This window comes from Mesocricetus auratus, unplaced genomic scaffold (assembly GCF_017639785.1).
Source record: "Mesocricetus auratus isolate SY011 unplaced genomic scaffold, BCM_Maur_2.0 Super-Scaffold_6723, whole genome shotgun sequence".
Taxonomy (NCBI): Eukaryota; Metazoa; Chordata; class Mammalia; order Rodentia; family Cricetidae; genus Mesocricetus; species Mesocricetus auratus.
In genome coordinates this window covers 13,260,996-13,279,627 of record NW_024429183.1, presented here as the reverse complement: position 1 = coordinate 13,279,627, position 18,632 = coordinate 13,260,996, and the positions used below count along the sequence as shown (strand labels likewise).

The window sequence follows — 18,632 nt, the reverse complement described above, 5'->3', positions numbered from 1 at the left end:
GGCTAGACTTGTTTAATCAGCCAGCTCCAACTTGCTGAAGACCTGCCTAGGTACAGAAGATGAAAAGAAAGGCACCTGACATCAGCCTCTGGCTTCTCGTATGCACACCCAAGGTTGTCCACACATGTGAACTCACATACAGCCACACACCACACATACATACATATGCAAAAAAAATTATATTGGGGAAGAGACTGGAGATTAAACAAATGTCCTATTTTCCCCACAAACCACTTCCCTAGTAAGGAACTGGTCATAGCTTCACTGGCAAAGCTGACCTGCAACAGACAATCCAGTAGAGTTTGCCTCCAGGTAGGCTTCTATTTGCATCTATCCTTCTGTCCCTTCTGTCTGTCTTCTTGAGACGGATCCTTCAGATTCTTGCTGTGTCACCCAAGCTGGTGTTCAACTCTGCATTCTCCTGTGTCAGCCTCTTAAGTGCTGGGGTTGCAGGAGGGCAACATTTTTCCTATCAAGCTCTCTGTGTGTGTGTGTGTGTGTGTTGCTAGGGATCAAACCCAGCCAGAGAGATGGCTAAGTGGAAGTAGAGATGCCCCTGAGGGAATCTGAGATATGTGATTGGTACTCCCTAACATTTAATCTACGAATGTGTGGTTCCTGTAAGATGAGGAGGGTGGCCTTCAGGGTATGGATCCTGGCTCTTGGTTCAGTTTGTCCTTCCCATCCTCACTGTGCTTCTCATCTGCCTCCAGGCCCTGGGAACCATGGTATAGGCCAGGCAAGCTCCACAACAGACCTGGCCTGCTGCCACAGCCTGCCCTCCTCTGCTTCTGCGACTAGAGAAGACAGGTGGCAGTGTGGGCCTCTTATTAAACATAGAAATAAAGATCCCCTTTACCAGGGAGGAAGAGCGACCGTAGGCTATTTCTGGAATAAGCCAAAGACTTGATTTGTAATTTTCAGAAAATACTTTATTTGTAAACTTTAAAACTTTTAAGAAGTTGAAATTGGTAACATTTGAACAATAGGAACAATGGTAGTCCCCATGGTAACAGACAGCTGGGGTGATGCTGCACCTGTAATCCTTGTGCTTGTTCTATGGAGGCAGGCAATTGACTGCAGGGTGACCCTCTCTTATATTTCAGTTTCAGGCCAGCCTGGGCTACATGAGACCTTGTCTTTTAAAAGTAAAATCAAGCAAATAAAACCTTGCAGAATCAATATCCATGACTCCATAATGTTTGACATTAGTAACTGAATGAATGAATGACAAAGAAGGGACAGCTCTTCCTTACAGAGGAATTCCAGCTAAGGCAAGAAGGGAACTGGAGATGTGGCTTTAGTCATAGAACACTTGCCTAGCATGTGCAAGGGACCTGTAGAATAGGGCACTTTCTGTGTGAGCACATAATGCTGAACTGGCCCTTAAGGAGGCCAGTGGCTGCATATGCACTTCCAGCATGGAGAAGCCTTAGCCCCCAGAGCCTCCCATGGGAATATCAGTCATCTTAAATTCAAACTTTCCACTCCGCAGTCCTCCTGTTCCTACCCTTCCCAGCCACACAGCTTCCTCTCCTCAGAGTGCTCACAACCACACAGGGTCTGAACACACACACACACACACACACACACACACACACACACACACACACACCGGTGTACAGCTGTGTGACCCTATCTGACCTTGCCTTGCTTTCTTCACCTCCATGATGAGCGTAATGGCAGTCCTGACACTATAGGCTTGTCACAATAAATGAGCTAACATCTGTTGGCTGTTTAAAATTATTCCTCAGGCATCCAAACAGCTATGTAAGCATTTGTTACGTAAATGGAAAAACTGCTCTGTTAGGGATTTGTATGTTTCTCTTCTTGCATACGTTTATGATGTGTGTGTGTGTGTGTGTGTGTGTGTGTGTGTGTGTGTGTGTGTACACGTGGGCATGCAACAGAACCCAGCCCATGGCCTCATTCATGTTAGGCAGATGCTCTACCACTGAGCTACATCCCAGCCTGGCTTTTTCCTCTTGATGTGAAGGGGCGGTTTCCTATGTTGAATGTTAATTTTGACAGTGAAATTCATTGTAAATGCTTTCTCCCAGCACCTTTTTAACTGTTGGAAGACATTGCTGACTGGGCAGAAGTTGCAGCTCTCCCACAGCCTTGCAATAAGCTTGGCAAAATGGAGCTCCCTCCCTCTAGCAGAACTTCCTGCCCTCGTCTGGAGGATGGCCCTGGACCTGGAGGACTGACCTTATCTAAAGCTGTCTCTAAAACCTGATTCATCTTTAGCTTGACCCTTGGCACAGATCCCTATTGAGAAGACTTGCACTAGGAGCTCTGCTATAGGACCCTATTGCTACATACTAAGCCTTGTGATAGGAGTATGCCATTTAATGCATATTTGGGTTTGCCCCCAGACTCCCCAATCCTCTATATTCCTTATACTCTGGAATGAAATCAAGCTGATTCACTGAGAGCTGTCTCCTAGAGGGTTGTCTCTTTTTGTGCTCGTGGACCACCAGAGCTTTCTGTTGCCCCATCTGCCTCTTTCCCCTCTTGATCTGGTGGCCCACAGGCCCAGAGGGAAAGAGGACCCCCACACCTAATCAGTTTTCAACTTCTTCTTTTTCTCTCTCATACATTATATCCTGACCAGTTTACCTTCCTCTAAGCTTCCCTACCCCCCACCTCCCCTCTTCCCCAGATCCATTCCTCCATTTCCCAACAGAAGAAAGAGCAGGCCTCCTAGAGATATCCACTGAGCATAGCCTGACAATTTGCAATGAGACTAGGCACAAACCCTCATCAAGACTAAACAAGTCACCCCAATAAGAGGAAAAGGGTCCCAAAAACAGACAAAAGAGTCAGAGACACCCCCCACTCCCACTGTTGAGAGTCCCACAAGAACACCAAGCTATACAACCATAAGTATGTATGAAGGACCTAGCCCAGACTCGTACAGAATCTGTGTGTGTTGCTTCAGTCTCTGTGAGTCCCTGTGAACCCTGCTTAGTTGGTTGTGTGGGCCATTTTCTTGTGGTGACCTCAACTCCTCTGGCTCCTATAATCCTTCCTCCCTCTCTTCTGTGGTCCCACCTAATGTTTACCTGTGGATCTCTGTATATGCTCCCATCAGCTGCTGGAAGAAGCCTTTCTGATGATGTTTGGGCTAGATTCCAATCTACAAGTATAACATAATATCATTTGGAATCATTTTGTTCTTTTTTCTTTTGTTTTTGGGGTATGTGTGTGTGTGTGTTGCCAGTCGTTCCTGGTCTCTGGGCCATCCAGCCTCTAGTTCCTAGCCATACTGGCAGTGTTAGGCATGGGTTCTCTATCATGGAGTAGGCCTCAAGTTGAACCAGTCATTGGTTGGCCACTCCCACAAGTTCTGTACCACCTTTACTTCAGCACATCTTGCAGGCAGGACAGAGTGTAGGTTCAAGGTTTTGTGGCTAGGTTGATGTCCCAGGCCTACCACTGGGAGCCTAGCCTGGTGTACTGGGTGGTTTTGTGTGTCAACTTGACACAAGCTAGAATCATCAGAAAGAAAGCCTCAGTTGAGGAAATGCCTTGATGAGATCCATCTATAAGGTATTTTCTCATTTAATGACCAGTGCAGGGGAGGGGACATGGTGGGTGGTGCCATTCCTGGGCAGATAATCCGGGGCTCTATGAGAAGGCAGGTTGAGCAAGCCATGGGGAGCAAACTAATAAGCAGCTCCCCTCCATGACTTCTGCATCAGCTCCTGCCTCTTGGGATCCTGCCCTGTTTGAGTTCCTGTGCTGACTTCCTTTAGTGATAAACAGCAATGCTGAAGTTTAAGCCTAAAAGCCCTTTCCTCCCCAACTTGCTTTTTGGTCATGGTGTTTTTGTCACAGCCATAGAAACCCTAACTGAGACACCTGGTTATAGAAGATGGCCAGTTCAGACTCCAAATCCCCAATACTAGAAGACTTTGCTAGGGTCACTCTCATAGATTCCAGGGAGTTTACACTGCCCTGGGTTTCTGCATTACCCCTGTCCCCGAAAATGCCACTGATCCACCCCTCCATCCTCCTGATCCCTCTCGTTCCATCACCACCTGTCCCCAGACCACCTGTAAAATCTATTTCCTTTTCCCAGGGAGGTCTATGCGTTCCCCGCCTTGAACCTTCCTTGTTGCTTAGCCTCTCTGGGTCTGTGGATTGTAGCATTATTATCCTTTACTTAACAGCTAATGTCCACTTATAAGTGAGCACATACCATGTTTGTCTTTCTGGGTTTGGGTTACCTCACTTGGGACAGTTTTTCCTAGTTCCATCAAATGTCAAGATGTTATTATTTTTAACAGCTGAGTAACTCTGTTGTGTAAATGTACCACATTTTCTTTTTCCATTCTTCAGTTGAGGAGCATCTAGGTTGTTTCCAGTTTCTGGCTGTTATGAATAAAATCGCTATGAACATAGTTGAGCAAGTGTCCTTGAGGTAGGATGGAGCATTCTTTGGGTATATGCCTAGAGTGGTATAGCTGGATCTTGAGATAGATCAGTTCCCAATTTTCTAAGGAACTGCCGTATTGATTGCCATTGTAGCTGTGCAAGTTTGCACTCCCATCATCAGTGGAAGGCGTTTCCCTTGTTCCATGTCCTCGCCAGCATGAGCTGTCACTTGTGTTTTAATCTTAGCCATTCTGACTGGTGTAAGATGGAATCTCAAAGTACTTTTGATTTGCATTTCCCTGATGGTTAAGGTCGTTGAACACTTAAGTGTTTCTCAGCCATTTGAGATTCCTCTGTTCAGAATTCTCCATTTAGATCTGTATACCACTTTTAGTTGGATTATTTGCTTTCTTGATGTTTAGTTTAAGTTTTTTATATATTTTGGATAATTAACCTCTGTCAGATGTGGAGTTGGTGAAAATGTTTTCCCATTCTGTAGACTGTCAATTTGTCCTATTGGAGGTGTCCTTCGCCTTAGAGAAGCTTTTTCAGTTTCATGAGGTCCCATTTATCAATTGTTGTTTTTAGTGCCTGTGCTATCAGTGTTGTTTAGGAAGTCTCCTCCTGTGCCAATGTGTTCAGGATTGTCCCCCACTTTCTCTTCTACTAGGTTCAGTGCATCTGATTGTTCTTGCTTGTTTTTGGGTTTTTTTTTTGTTTTGTTTTTAGTTTATCTTGTGTCTATGTACTTCACTAAAGGTGTTTATCAGCTGTAGGAGTTCCCTGGTATAATTTTCGGGGTCACTTATATATACTATCATATTATCTGCCAATTTCAATACTTAGACTTTTTCCTTTCCAATTTGTATCCCCTTTATCTCATTCAGCTGTCTTATTGCTCCAGCTAGAATTTCAAGTACTATATTGAATAGCTATGGAGAGAGTGGACAGCCTTGTTCCAGATTTTAGTGGAATTGCTTTGAGTTTCTCTCCATTTAATTTGTTGTAAATTGCCTTCGTTATGTTTAGTTGTATCCCTTGTATCCCTAATCTCGCCAATATTTTTTTATGATTTATTTTATGTGTTTGTTTTACTTGCTTGTATGTCTGTGTATCACATTTGTGCCTGGTGCCTGTGGAGTTCAGAAGAGGACATTGTATTCACCACTGGAACTGGAATTACAGACAGTTGTGAGCTGCCATATGGGTACTGTGAATTGAATCCAGGTCCTCTACAAGAGCAACAAGTATTCTTGACTGCTGAGCCGTCTCTCCAACCTCTTAGTTTCTTGTTTTTCTTTTCTTTCTTTTGGTTTTTTGGGACAGGTTCTCTGTGCACCTTTTGTTGTCCTGGAACTCACTCTGTAGACCAGGCTGGCCTCTAACTCATAGAGATCTACCTACCTCTGCCTCGCAAGTGCTGGGATTAAGGCAGGCACCGCCACTACCCATCTTCTCCAAGACTTTTATCATGAAGGGATGTTAGATTTTTGTCAAAGACTTTTTCAGCATCTGATGAGATGATCTTGTGGGGTTTTTTTTCTTTCAGCTTTTTTTTTATATGGTGGGTTATTATTGTCAGATTTTTGTATGTTGAACCATTTTTGCATCTTTGGGATGAAGCCTACTTGGTCATGGTGAATGATCTTTTTGATGTGTCGTTGGATTCAGTTTGCAAGTATTTATTAAGTATCTATGTTTATGAGGGAAATCAATCTGTAATTATCTTTTGTTGTCTTTCTTTGTGTGGTTTGACTATCAGGGTGACTATGGCTTCATAGAAAAATTTTGTGGAATAATTTGAGGGGTGTTAACCCTTTGAAAGTCTGGTAGAATTCTGCACCAAAACATTCTGACTGGGGGGGGGAGCAGCTTTTGATGACTGCTTCTAGTTTCCTAAAGCAAAGTCTACTTAAATTGTTTATATGATCTTGATTTAACCTTGGTAAGTGGTATCTATCAGGAAAATTATCTATGGAGTACAGGTCTTTTAAAAATATGACCTAATGATACTTTGGATTTTCTCATTGTCTGTTGTTATATCTACCTTTTTGTTTCTGATATTCTCTCTCCTTTTAAGCTAGTTTGGATAAGAGTTTATCTGTCTGGTTGATTTTTCTCAAAAAAAAAAAAAACCTCTTGTTTCATTGATTCTTTATATTGTTCTCTTTGTGTATATTTTATTGATTTTAGTTCTCAGTTTGATTATTTCCTGCCATCTACTTCTCTTGGGTGAGCTTGCTTCTTTTTGATGTAGAGCTTTTAGATATGCTGTTAAGTTGCTAGTGTGAGATCTCTCCAATTTCTTTACATTGACGCTTAGTGTTACAAACTTTCCTTTTAGCAGTGATTTCGTTGTGTCCCATAAGTTTGGGTATGTCGTGCATTCATTTTCATTGAATTCTAGGAAGTCTTTAATTTCTTTATTTCCACCTCTACCCAGCAGTTACTCAGTAGAGAGTTGCTCAGTTTCCATTAGTTTGTAGGCTTTCTGTTGTTGTTGTTGAAATCCAGTTTTAATCCATGGTGGTTTGATGGGATACAAGGGGTTATTTCAGTTTTATTATATCTCCTGAGACTTCCTTTGTGACAAAGTGTGTGGTCAATTTTTGAGAATGTTCTATGAGGTGCTGAGAAAAGGACTTATTCTTTTGTGTTTGGGGGGAAATGTTCTGTAGCTATCCATTAGGTCCATTTGGTTCATAATGTCTGTTACTCCATTATTTCTCTGTTTAGTTTTTGTCTGGATGACCTGTCCATTATTGAGAGTGGGGTATTGAAGTCTCCCACTATCAGTGTGTGAGGGTCGATATGTGATTTAAGCTTTAGCAATGTTTCATTACAAATATGGGTGCCCTTGTGTTTAGGGCATAGATATTAAGAATTGAAAGATCATCTTGGTGTATTTTTCCTTTAATGAGTATGAAGTGTCCTTCCCAGTCTCTTTTAATTAGTTTTGAAGTCTATTTTGTTAGATATTAGAATGGCTATACCAACTCTTTTCTTAGGTACATTTACTTGGAAAATCTTTTTCCAACCCTTTACTCTAAGGTAATGTCTATCTTTGATGTTGAGATGTGTTTCTTGTATTCAGCAAAAGGATGGCTGCTGTTTTTGCATCTATTCTGTTAGTCTGTGTGTTTCTTTTTATTGGGAAATTGAGGCCATTGATATTGAGACATTCAATGACCAAGGATTTCTAATTCCCTTATTTTATTGGTGGTGGTGGTGGTTGTGTGTGTGTGTGTGTGTGTGTGTGTGTGTGTGTGTGTGTGTTTCCCTTATTTTAATTTTGCTGACATAAGATTATTTTCTGTGTTTTCATGGGTGTAGTTAACCTCCCTGGGGTAGAGTTTTCCTTCTAGTACCCTCTGTCAGGCTAGATTTGTGGATAAATATTGTTTAAATTTGAGTTTATCAAGGAATATCTTGTTTTGTTCATCTATGATGATTGAAAGTTTTGCTGGGTATAATAATCTGGACAGGCATCCTTGGTCTCAGGCCTTTCTGACTTTTGGAATCTCCATTGAGAAGTCGGGTATGATTCTAATAGGTCTTGTATGTTACTTGGCCTTTTTCCCTTGCAGTTTTTAATATTCTTTCTTTTCTCTGTGTGTTTAGTGTTTTGATTATTGTGTGGCTAGGGAACTTTCTTTTCTGATCCAATCTATTTGGTGTTCTATAAACTTCTTGTACATTTATAGGCATGTTCTTCTTTAGGTTAGGAAAGTTTTCCTATGTTTTTGTTGAAAATATTTTCTGGGCCTTTGAGCTGGGATTCTTCTATTCCTATTGTTCTTTTTCTTTTCTTTTCTTTGATAGGAGTTCTTTTTTTTTTTTTTTTTGGTTTTGGGTTTGGGTGTTGTTGTTGTTGTTTTTGTTTTTGTTTGAGACAGGGTTTCACAGCATAACCCTGATTGTCCTGGAACTCAGCTCTGTAAACCAGGCTGGCCTCAAACTTACAGAGATCTGCTTGCCTCTGCCTCCCCAGTGCTGGGATTAAAGGTGTGTACCACCACCTGACATATTCCTCTTACTCTTAGATTTGGTCTTTTTTTGTGTCCCAGATTTCTTGGATGTTTTGTGTCAGGAAGCTTTTAGATTTAATATTTTCTTTGATTGATGTATCTATTTTTTTCTATCATATCTTCAATGCCTAAGATTCTTTCTTCCATCTGTTGTGTTCTGTTGTGATATTTGCATGTGTAGTTCCTGTTTGCTTACCTAGATTTTTCATTTCCAGGATTCCCTCAGTTTGTGTTTTCTTTATTGTTTCTATTTCCATTTTCATGTCTTGAACAGTTTTATTCATTTCCTTCAACTGTTTTTTGTTAGCTTTCTTTAAGGGATTTATTCGTTTCCTCTGATTTTTTTGTTTGCTTCCTTCTGGATTTCTTTAAGGGATTTATCCATTTCCTCTTTAAGGATTCCTGTCATCTTAATAAATTTGGTTTTAAGGTTGTATTCTTGTGCTTCATCTGTGGTGGACTATTCAGGGCTTGCTCTAGCAGGATGGCTGGACTCTGATGGTGTCATGTTACCCTGGCTGTTGTTGATTGTGTTCTTTCACTGGCATCTAGGCATCTGGTTTGGGGTAATTATAGGTCTCCGTGCAGACTTTGGGGTTTGTCTATACTGGATGGATTCCCCCCCCCCCTTGGTTTCTGTTTCCTCTCTGGTCTTCTGACTGGAGTGGCCTGTGGTTGTGTAGAAGGTCTCTACCCAAGTTGGGGTTTTGGCAGCTGATGCGACCTCTGGTCCAGCCAGGGACCCACCTCGGGAGTCGGGGGCTGAGATATGCTTATGGGGAGGGGCGGGGTGATTAGGTGTAGGCTAGGAGGACACTGGGTGGGGACAGTGCTGGGGCTGGCAAGCTACCTGTGGTTCTGGTGGCCTGCATGGCCTCTGGTCCAGCAGGGTGCCTCCGCTGGAGTTGGGGCCAGGGTGAGGGGAAGGCTGGTGGGAGTGGGCTGGACAAGCACTGAGAAAATGGGGGCAGTCCATGGGCAACCAGCCCACCCAGGCCTGCTTGACCTCTACTAGAACAAGGGGTTCCCCCAGAGCTGTGGGCCAGGATATGGTGACAGGAGGAGAGGCATTTGAGAGTAGGCTGGCAGGGCACTGAGGAGTACCGATGGTATGCAGGCTGGGGTCTTACCTGGAGTTCTGGGTGCCGGTGTGGACTCTCATGCACAAGGACTTCCTCTAGAGTTGTAGGCCAGGGTTATTGATGGAGGTGGTGAGAGTGTTAGTTGTCTGAGGTCCTGGGAGGGCTTACCTGAAGTTCTGGGTGTCAGCATGGCCTCTGGTAAAGCAGGAGACTCCAGTTTTCCATTTCAGTTAGCCTATCAGGTTTTTTTCTTTATGATTTTTGCCTTTTGGTCTGGTTGAGAAATTCTCTTCATGTATCCTTGTGAAGAAATTTTAAACTCAGACCTGATTGAGAAGCACTGACAATTTAGGAGAATACAGGGGACATATGACTATGACAAAAATTCCAGGCAGAAACTAAGACAAACAGCTTTTCCTCTGTCTCTCTGTGTCTGTCTGTCCGTCTGTCTGTCTGTCTGTCCGTCTGTCTTTTCTAATGTGTGTAAATGGCTCTCTGGAAAAATTCCAGGCTTCTAATACAGTCTGATTGAGAGCATGTCATGGACTGTCTTTTATCTCCAGTTTCTTATCTCTACGAGACTGGTACTGTCTAAGTTATTGAAAAAAAAATCACTTTTAAAAAATAACTTGAAGTGTACAGAAAAAATGCAGAAGAGTAAAGAGCTCCTTTTGTATTATTCTCTGAGTTGTCTGGAACTTTAGTAGGTAGGGCACTGCTGACTCCACTATACACACCTAACCTGACTGTCCTCAGTGTTCCCCTCCTATCAAAAAAAAAAACAAAACCTCCACACTACTCTTAGTCGCTGTCTTCTACATCACCTCCACTCTGTGACACTTGTGAAGGACTGGCCAGTGGCTTTGAAAGGGTGCTGCAGAAGTCCTTTGTCTGCAGCGCATCCTGTTGGGGCTGCACTGGCTCAGTACTGACTGGTGATACTGACCTTGTTTCTGAGCACCTCACACTGCTGACTCCCTCCTCCTTTCCTTGATGCTCTACGCTGTCACCAATGCCTGGCCAGGGCTGGGGTTAGAAGAGAGTCCTCCTGGCAGCCTTCCAGATGCACAGTGTCTTGGCTCTTTAGGAAACTTAATTAGGTGCCAAAAGAAAAAGGTTGGAATTATCTCAGTCCTGTTCTGCTTGGGACCTGCAACAGAAAGCCAAGTATTGTAAAGGTTTTGAGTTGGCCACATGCCGCCTGACTTGTGCTGAGTGCAAGGTCACAATTCTTTCCTGAATCAATTTTAGAACATTTTCAATGACCAAAAAAGAAGCCCTTACCCATCACACTCCACTCCCCGGAAATCCTCCAACCCTAGGCAACCTCTAGTCTACTTTCTGTCTCCAGACATGTCTGTTCTGGATATTTCCTATAAATAGAATCTTAGTATGTAATCATTTGGAATTGGCTTCTTTGACTCAGCATGTCTTTAAAGTTCGTCCATTCTGTAGCCTGTACCTCTTTAGTTGCTTAGTAATGTTGCCTTTTGTTTATCCACACATAGGCATTTGGGCTGTTTCCACCATTTGACTATGGTAGGTAACTGCATTGCCATAAAATGCAGCTTTTGTAAGGTACAGGTTCCCATTGCTCTTGGGTGGAGCTCTTGGAGCAGGATTATGGGCCACCTGATAGCTGTGTTTAACTTTTAAGAACTCCCAGCTTGTTGTACACAGCGACAACACCATTTCACATTCCCACCAGTGATGCATAGGAGTTTCTGTTCCTCCTCACCCTTCCTAATGAAATAGTGTCTCATTGTGAATTTATCTTTATTCCCTGCTGGCTAAGGTGTTGAATAACCCAGTTCATGTGCAGCCACTGCCCTTGGCCTATAGGCCCTTCTGAAATGTCCCAGTTGTGTTCAGCATGAGTGTCCCCAGCTTGTGAGAGCCCTGTGCCTAGAAATGCTCAGACCTGGCTGTTTATCCTGAGACCTAGGGACTGCAGAAGCACTGGGTCCTTGACTTCCTTTTCAGGAGTCTGAATAGAAGTGTGGGTGCTGGGAACCAGGGTCTTGTTTCTACAAATGAGCAGGCAGGCTTCAGTGTCACCTCGTTCCTCTTCCTCCCCAGGAGGTCCAGGTGGTTCCTGTGACTCCAGCTTCGGAAGTGGCATCAGTGTCTTCACCTCAGCCAGGTAAGTGGTTTGTGAAAAGCCAGTGGTCTAGATCTTTCTGGGCAAAAGAGACTGCAACAAAGACCCAAGGAAAACTGTCTGAGGTCACTGCCTGGGGAGTCCCTGGTACACAAAGGAGATACTTGAGGAAATCTAAAGGATTCCATGGAAACCCTCTCCACCCAGTTCCTCTGGACAGATAGCCTTTGGGAAGCATTGGGAGCCCCTGGGGTCAGTAAATACACATTCTCAAAGCCCAGTGTGTGTGGTGATGGCTGTGAGGTTGCAGATGCCTTCACCCAGAGCCTTTTCCTAACCCAAGGCAAGACTGACTGTGCACAGGGAGGCGTGGAAGACAGGAAGGGCACAGAAATCAGAATCGTGACTGTAGTAGATGTCTTCTCTCCCAGGATGACTGTCATAGCACAGGCTTCCACAGGGGGGCAGCGCAGGCCAGGGAGCAAAGTCATCCCCTGCCTTTCCAACCTGCTCCTACAGGGAGACCCTGGGATCTCCTAGGGAAGGACCTGTCCTGGGCTGAGTCCGCTGACCTACCTACTGAAGCTGTGTGGGTGGCAATTCCCTCAGTAACTGTACCCCAGTACTATCTCCCGCAGTGAGCAGCGGGTGACTGGTAACTCCCAGCCACTTTCACAGGCTTGTCATACATTCCTAGACACCTGCCTGGGCCCGTCCCCACAGCTTCTGAGGTAAAGAATCAGATCATAAATGGGACCCCAACTTTGACACACTTCAATGGGAGACAACAAAGTAGCCAGCAACTTTCCAGGAGACAGTGGAACTGTAGAGGAGGGTGATTGCACCACAGAGGATGGGGTCAAGCCACTGTGACTGGGGAACGTGCTCCTGCAGCCAGGCACTGTGCTCACCTGATGTCAGACCACTGAGACATTGCTGGTGTCTAGTCCCAGGATTGACAGCATCATTGTATCTGTTTTAGGGATGGGAAAGGAGGGGAGGGTGGCTCTGTACATGATGGACTTAGGAGAGAGTCAGAGAGTCAGAGAAGGGACTGCAGGTCAAGCTGAGGAGCTGGCAGCCTGAGAGGCGTGTTTGAAAAGTGGGCATGGCAGCTTTGCTGATGGACGAATGAGAGGAACAGGAAGAGTCACCTCTGGATGTTTAGTTAACGCTAAACCCAGGGTGCCCTGGTACATTCCTAAGCTGGACTGGAAGGAAAAACAGGTGTAACAGGCACTCTGGATGCTGCCCCTCGGGGTGCTAGGCATCCTCAGGCGGGAGGAGGCCAGCGTGGATGCTGAGTTTTGGAACTCAGGACTGGACGATATGTGAACCCTCTGCAGATTTCAGCACTGGGCATGGAGGCTTTGGAAGCCAGTAGCATATGTAGCAGTGGCAGGGCCAGTGCTCCCACTTGTAGCCAGAAAGACTAACTTGACAGTGTGATTTGGGTTATAGGGACTGTCACACTTCAAGGAGTGACAGCGGGGTGAAGAAAGAAGCAGAGACAGTGCGTGACTGACGGACTACAAAGGTGGCATGACCTTTGGAAACTTAAGCTCTGCCGGGTGGGCCTACAGAGACTTCAGTTCCTGTGTTCAGGTCACAAACCAGCTAGCTGGAACCAGGGTTAGTTTACACCTGTCACTCAGAAGCCAGTGCTGAATCCAACCTTTTGAAAACACAAACAAGGAAACAAAACACAGAAGATGATCACAGGCTACACTGGGGCAGGAAGATTGTCCTTTGGTAGCATTATGGCCTCCAGCCTGTGCTAGGAAGGATGTAGCCCCAGGACTTGTGAGAACAGACTAGATGCTCAGAGCCTCTGTCCTGCTCCCTCCAGGGCTACTGAGCTTGTACAGATGATGTCACTGAGGTGACACCAAGAAACCTGCCTTCCCACCTTGTAGATGCATTGCTTACCCAGAGCACTACCAAAATGGTCAGCTAAGAACAGTGGCTAGGAGGAGACTTCCTGGTCATTAGCCTCTTGGTGACCACCAGTCCTTAGAGAGTCTAGTGAAGCTGTGGACCTTCTCCTAGGAAAACACACATCCACATAAAATTCTGGATCCATTAGCTGATCAGGGATCAGACTGGGGTACAGGGAGTTCAAAGCATTGAGAGACCACAGCTGTCTTCCTCTCCCTATCTGAGGTCCAGGCTTAGCCACCAAGAGATCCACTCAGTAAACCAGTGACATCCCTGTCTGAGTGGGTAGGCAGACAGTCAAGCAGTACCACTCAAAGGGTCTGACCTCCTCTGCCCTTCTCAGTGTAGATTCGTGGGAAGCTGAAAGCAGGCCTCCTTAAGGAGAGGTAGAAAGCAAAGACAGCAGAATGGAAGAGACATGGTGGAAAGCAAGACAAAGGCAGACGGGGTTTCTCCACTGCTGCCTTTCTGCTCACCGGGTGCGTCCCTTCCTCTGGAGAGAGAGGGTCCCGGTCCATATCCTGCCGTGTATAGAAACTGGCGTGGGGTGTGTGTGGCAGCATTGACCCAGAGAGGAATGGGATACGAATGAGTTAAAGTATGTGGAAACCCTGGCAGACAGCAAGCACTTGGTCACACTGCCTCACTGGTTACCACAGGACCCTCCTTATCCCAGCCATCAAAACGAGGAGACAGGCCAGAGGTTAAGTCTTCTGGAAGCCACCCAGCTAATCAGTGATGAGGTGAAAATCCAAGCTAGTCTCTCTGGCCCCAGAGCACCAGCATTTGCTTGCTGAGTTGTTAGAGAGTTGCAGAAGGGTTGCACATTGGCTTCTCTGACACATTTGGCAGGTTTTTGGACAGGTGTGTGGACATCCCCCTGGCAGCTAGGACCTTGCCAAGGGCCATGCTGTCATCAGTGACCATTCAGGACTGTGCTTCTGGCATGGTTGGCTACCCCGTACCATAACCAGCAGAAAAATCTAGAAGTCAATGCTGCCCAACATTGAGGGACTGCTGATTGAAAAGAATATGTAATGACCTGGCGTTTTTAGAAAGGCAATGTTGAATTCATAAGCTCCAATTTGACTGCTATAATATAATACAGCTACCCCCAGAGAACCACTGACTAGGTGGTTGTGAGTTGGTGGCATCAGAAGCATGGCTGGGCAAGTTTGTGCCATGCACTTGGATATTGTAATACATGTGCGTGTAAGACTCGTCAGGAGATGCTTTACTGGAAAAAAAATGCTTGCTGAAGACACCTTGAAATAACTCAGAAACTCTCAGGAGTGACTGTCTAGACATTCTGGAACCAGTATAGAAATGTATTTTAAACTTCCTCTGAGCACTGTTTTGTTCATGATGGGTTAGCCAGAGCAGAGGACACTGCATCTCAGGCTTGGCCTCATAGAGGGAAGCTGATCGCTTTGTGTAAGCACACCCCACTCCCAAGAAGGCCCCACAGCCCCTGCTCCCTACAAGCACAGGCAGAACTCAGCAGCCAGCACCACCCAGGAAAGCAGCTGAGAGCTGCCTGCTCAAGGACAGATGGGATCCTAAACCCTCCTTTGCCAGTCACTAAGATAAGTGTGCAGCTGTTTCCCTTGACCTTCACCTTGAGTTACCCAAGGGAAGTGGACCCCAAAGGGTGTCTCCAGCTAAGGCAGTGAGTTCTCAGCCCTTAGCATCTGGATCAGTGCAGAGAGAGGCAGCATTGAAGTATCAGCATGGCACGGTGCTGCCAGTGTCCTCCCTTTGTTGCGTGGGCACCACCTGAAGGGACTGCCAGGGCTGGTTCAGCTGAGTTGTAGAGTAGTCCTCAGACACAGGCCCCCACACAGCATCCTCAACACCCTGTTGCTTCTGCTGGACAAAGGACCCACTGCAGACTCTAGACAATGCTATCAAAATATGGCTGAAAAAGAGGCAGCTACCTTTGAATAGCCACCTGCATTGTTAAGGCTTAGGACCGTGACAGGCATCTACTTCATCACTGAGCCAGAGAACCAAGCATCACTCTGGAAGGAAGGAGCTCTATAAGAGGCCAGCCCAGGTTTCAGAAAAGCAAGATCTGGATATAAGACAGGAAACTCTGGCCATCGGCAGAGAGAAATGGAGTATGGAGAAATTATGAGAGCCAGCAAGGATAGCTGTGCTGGCTGCAGAGCCCCCTGACCTAGGATGTGATGCTGATGGAAAATGCATGCTAGATTTCAAAGGCTAGGACTCAGGCTGATGTGATCTTTATGTTCAGCTTATTGATTGTATGTTGATATGCTAATGTCTTAGCTTAGTTAAAACATGAAAGCTAATTTCGACTTGGAAACTAGAGAATGTAGGAGCCCATCTGTGCTGCAACTGTGTTTCTGTTGGACAGAGAGCAGAATAGAGTGATAAAGAGCTTGACTGGCCACTGTTTCTTCCACTGTGGCCCTGCCTATCTTTTGCTGCCAACTCCTTGACAGTTTGAAATGCTCAAAAGCCATCAGGAACGCCTAGCCACGTGACTCTTGGGAAGGCACAGTGGCCGCCTTCCTCTGTGCAAAGGCTCTATTCTGAGTTCTGTCACTGTGTCACATACTGAGATCATCTAGTTCCTGAGAATGGATTGCCCACTCTCAACCCTGAAACAGGCACCAGGGGACCACCAAAGTGTATTAAGCAGCAATTTTGCCTAGCCGTTATAGAGACATGTCCCCTTAGAATCACAACACATGAGCTTCAGAATCTGCAGGCTGGTGAGGAACACACAGCCATCAAGTTCCTGGTGCAGATGAATAATTGAATAGCCTGCAAAACCAAGAAAGGCCATTTTGTGTAGGTGGATAGTGGAACCACCTGGCCTCAAGACACTGAAAATGCAGCCTGCACTGTTCAGTCATCACTTTGAAGAAATGCATTGTGATGGACAGTGGGGTGTAAGTGTGGTTCTGAGTGTGCATACCCAGGGGGTGCTGAAGGTCATGGGGAGAGAATGACCCCAGGCTTCATTTTGGTCTTGCCCACAGCATTGACAGGGCTCCAGTGACCCTGCACCTGGATGGGATTGTGCAAGTCCTGAACTGCCACCTCAGTGACACAGCCATTGGGATGATGACCAGGATTGCCGTTCTGAAGTGGCTTTACCATCTCTACATCAAAACTCCCCGCAAGGTGAGCTTGAAACCAGCTCTGCAAAAGGCCAGTGGGCTTTCGGGGTCTGCCCATGCTCGGTGTTGAGGGTATGGCCATTTAGAGAAAGCCTGGCAAGCAGAAGAGTGGCAGGCGCTATGAGGTGCTGTGGGCCAGGGGCGGGGCAAGGAGCTCACAAGTACCCCCTTCTCTGCTCTCCAGATGTTCCGGCACACAGACAGCCTCTTCCCTATCCTACTTCAGACGTTATCTGATGAATCCGATGAGGTAGGTCCCCAAGCCCCGCCTTCTTTATGAAACATCAATTTCCCAGCCTTCCTGCTAGTGAGCTGTGGGGTCTTCACAGCTTAGAGATGCTTGTCTGATTGATGTTGTGTTCTTAAACCAAAACTGCATTTAACATTCCGAGGAAGGATGTTTCTTCTGTAGGTCAGCACTTGGAACAGGACATGAGTTTATAGCTCTACCTGAGTTTGTTTTCCCTGGAAGTCAGTTGTGAGTGTGGCTTTGGGGTCAGCCTGCCTGAGAACAAGGCATGGCCCTGCCTTGCTGCCCAAACTGCTCTGCCTCAGTTTCCTCCTCTGTCTGATGAGGATAGCAGTAGTACCTGTGTTTTGGAATGAAACGGACGTTTGTAAAGGGCTATGTGGTTGTATTGTTTCACCTGCACACCAGTTGGACCACCAACTTAAAATTGGTCCCAAAGCCTTGCTTCGTTGGGGTCATCATGAGCTGCTAGTGTGAAAAGGAGAGGGTGGCCTGGGTGGGGACAGGGCACTGCAACTCACTAATATTCTACCTTCATTCTTGGCATCATTTGTGCCAGAGTTCAGGCAGGGGGTTCTTTTCAGGGCTCCCCTGCCTCTTAGCCAAGGGGCAGAACATGCCTGTTTTCAAGGAAACAATCCTCCATCATCCATGTCCGCCCTTCTGACTGTATGTTAGATGCTGATTAATGGTCTAAGCTGTGATGCGGCTCTCTCCCTTTCCTGGGCTCTCGGGCCCTGTGAGGGAGGGTAAAGCCTTGTCTTCACATAGCAGTAGGCATATGACTTGTGCAATAGGGTCATGGGGGAGGACAGGATTGGGGTTGGGAGAAAAGGACATTGTCGACTTCCTTGGAATGATGCAGCTCGGTCTTCCCTGAGCTGGTAGGAGGCTCACTCAGGGTCCTAGCAACTGTCCTGCAACCGGAATTTGCTTTCTTGAACTTGGGCTGATGAGAAAAACCAGCAGGCAAGTGTCACCCTCTAGGTCCTCTCGGGTTCTCTCCATTTCCAGAAATATCCCAAACAAATGGTGTGTGCACACCCTTTGCCCCTCTTCCCCACATACACCCTCTTCTCTCCCCACCCCCACCCCCTGCAGTTTGAGACCCAGGTGAATGTGTGGCCCAGCTCTGCCTATGAGCTGGAGGTGACTCATCAAGGAGTTCAGAGCCAAAAGAAAGGGAGAAGTCTGCTGATTGGCTCTTTCCATAGGACTTCACTGGAAGCAGCTGAGTCTTCAGTCCTTTAACTTGAGTTGTTTAATCCCATCCAGCCGCCTTTGCTTGGAATTGGCTTTTGTGTGTGTGTGTGTGTGTTTAGTGGGAGCACAGGAGATACAGTCCATTAAACTGCTCTGTTCGGGTTGCGGCTGTGGAAACTCGATTTGCTGAAGTGCCAAATGTTGTCAGGGCTTTGGGGCACATCTTGTGGGCCTCTTGAGGAGAGGATTAAAGCTGGTCTTGGGGACAGTTTTTTTGGGGGGAGGTGCTATGATAGAATGGGCTCTCCTGCCTTTCAAGAGGGATCTGGGGAGCTTAATAATCACTGGTGAGTCAGGTTTGTGCCACACTCTCATTCTTCGCCAGGATGCCATTCCTGAACGTTCCCTGCCCAGTTTCTTTGACCTTGAAGACACACTGTGGACTTGGCGTTGGGAGTCCTTTCCTCCTGGGTCTTCTGTAGGAGATACAGGAAG

At 46.0% G+C, this 18,632-nt stretch overlaps 1 protein-coding gene across 1 annotated transcript in view; it reads left to right on the top strand.

Moving 5' to 3' along the window:
• Vac14 (VAC14 component of PIKFYVE complex) overlaps window positions 1-18,632 on the top strand; it is a 109,825-nt gene that overhangs the window by 27,174 nt on the left and 64,019 nt on the right. Inside the window, exons 10-12 of the mRNA XM_040736960.1 lie at window positions 11,573-11,636; window positions 16,544-16,688; window positions 16,869-16,934. Of these exons, the coding sequence (XP_040592894.1) occupies window positions 11,573-11,636; window positions 16,544-16,688; window positions 16,869-16,934 (275 nt within the window). The remainder of the gene's footprint in view (window positions 1-11,572; window positions 11,637-16,543; window positions 16,689-16,868; window positions 16,935-18,632) is intronic.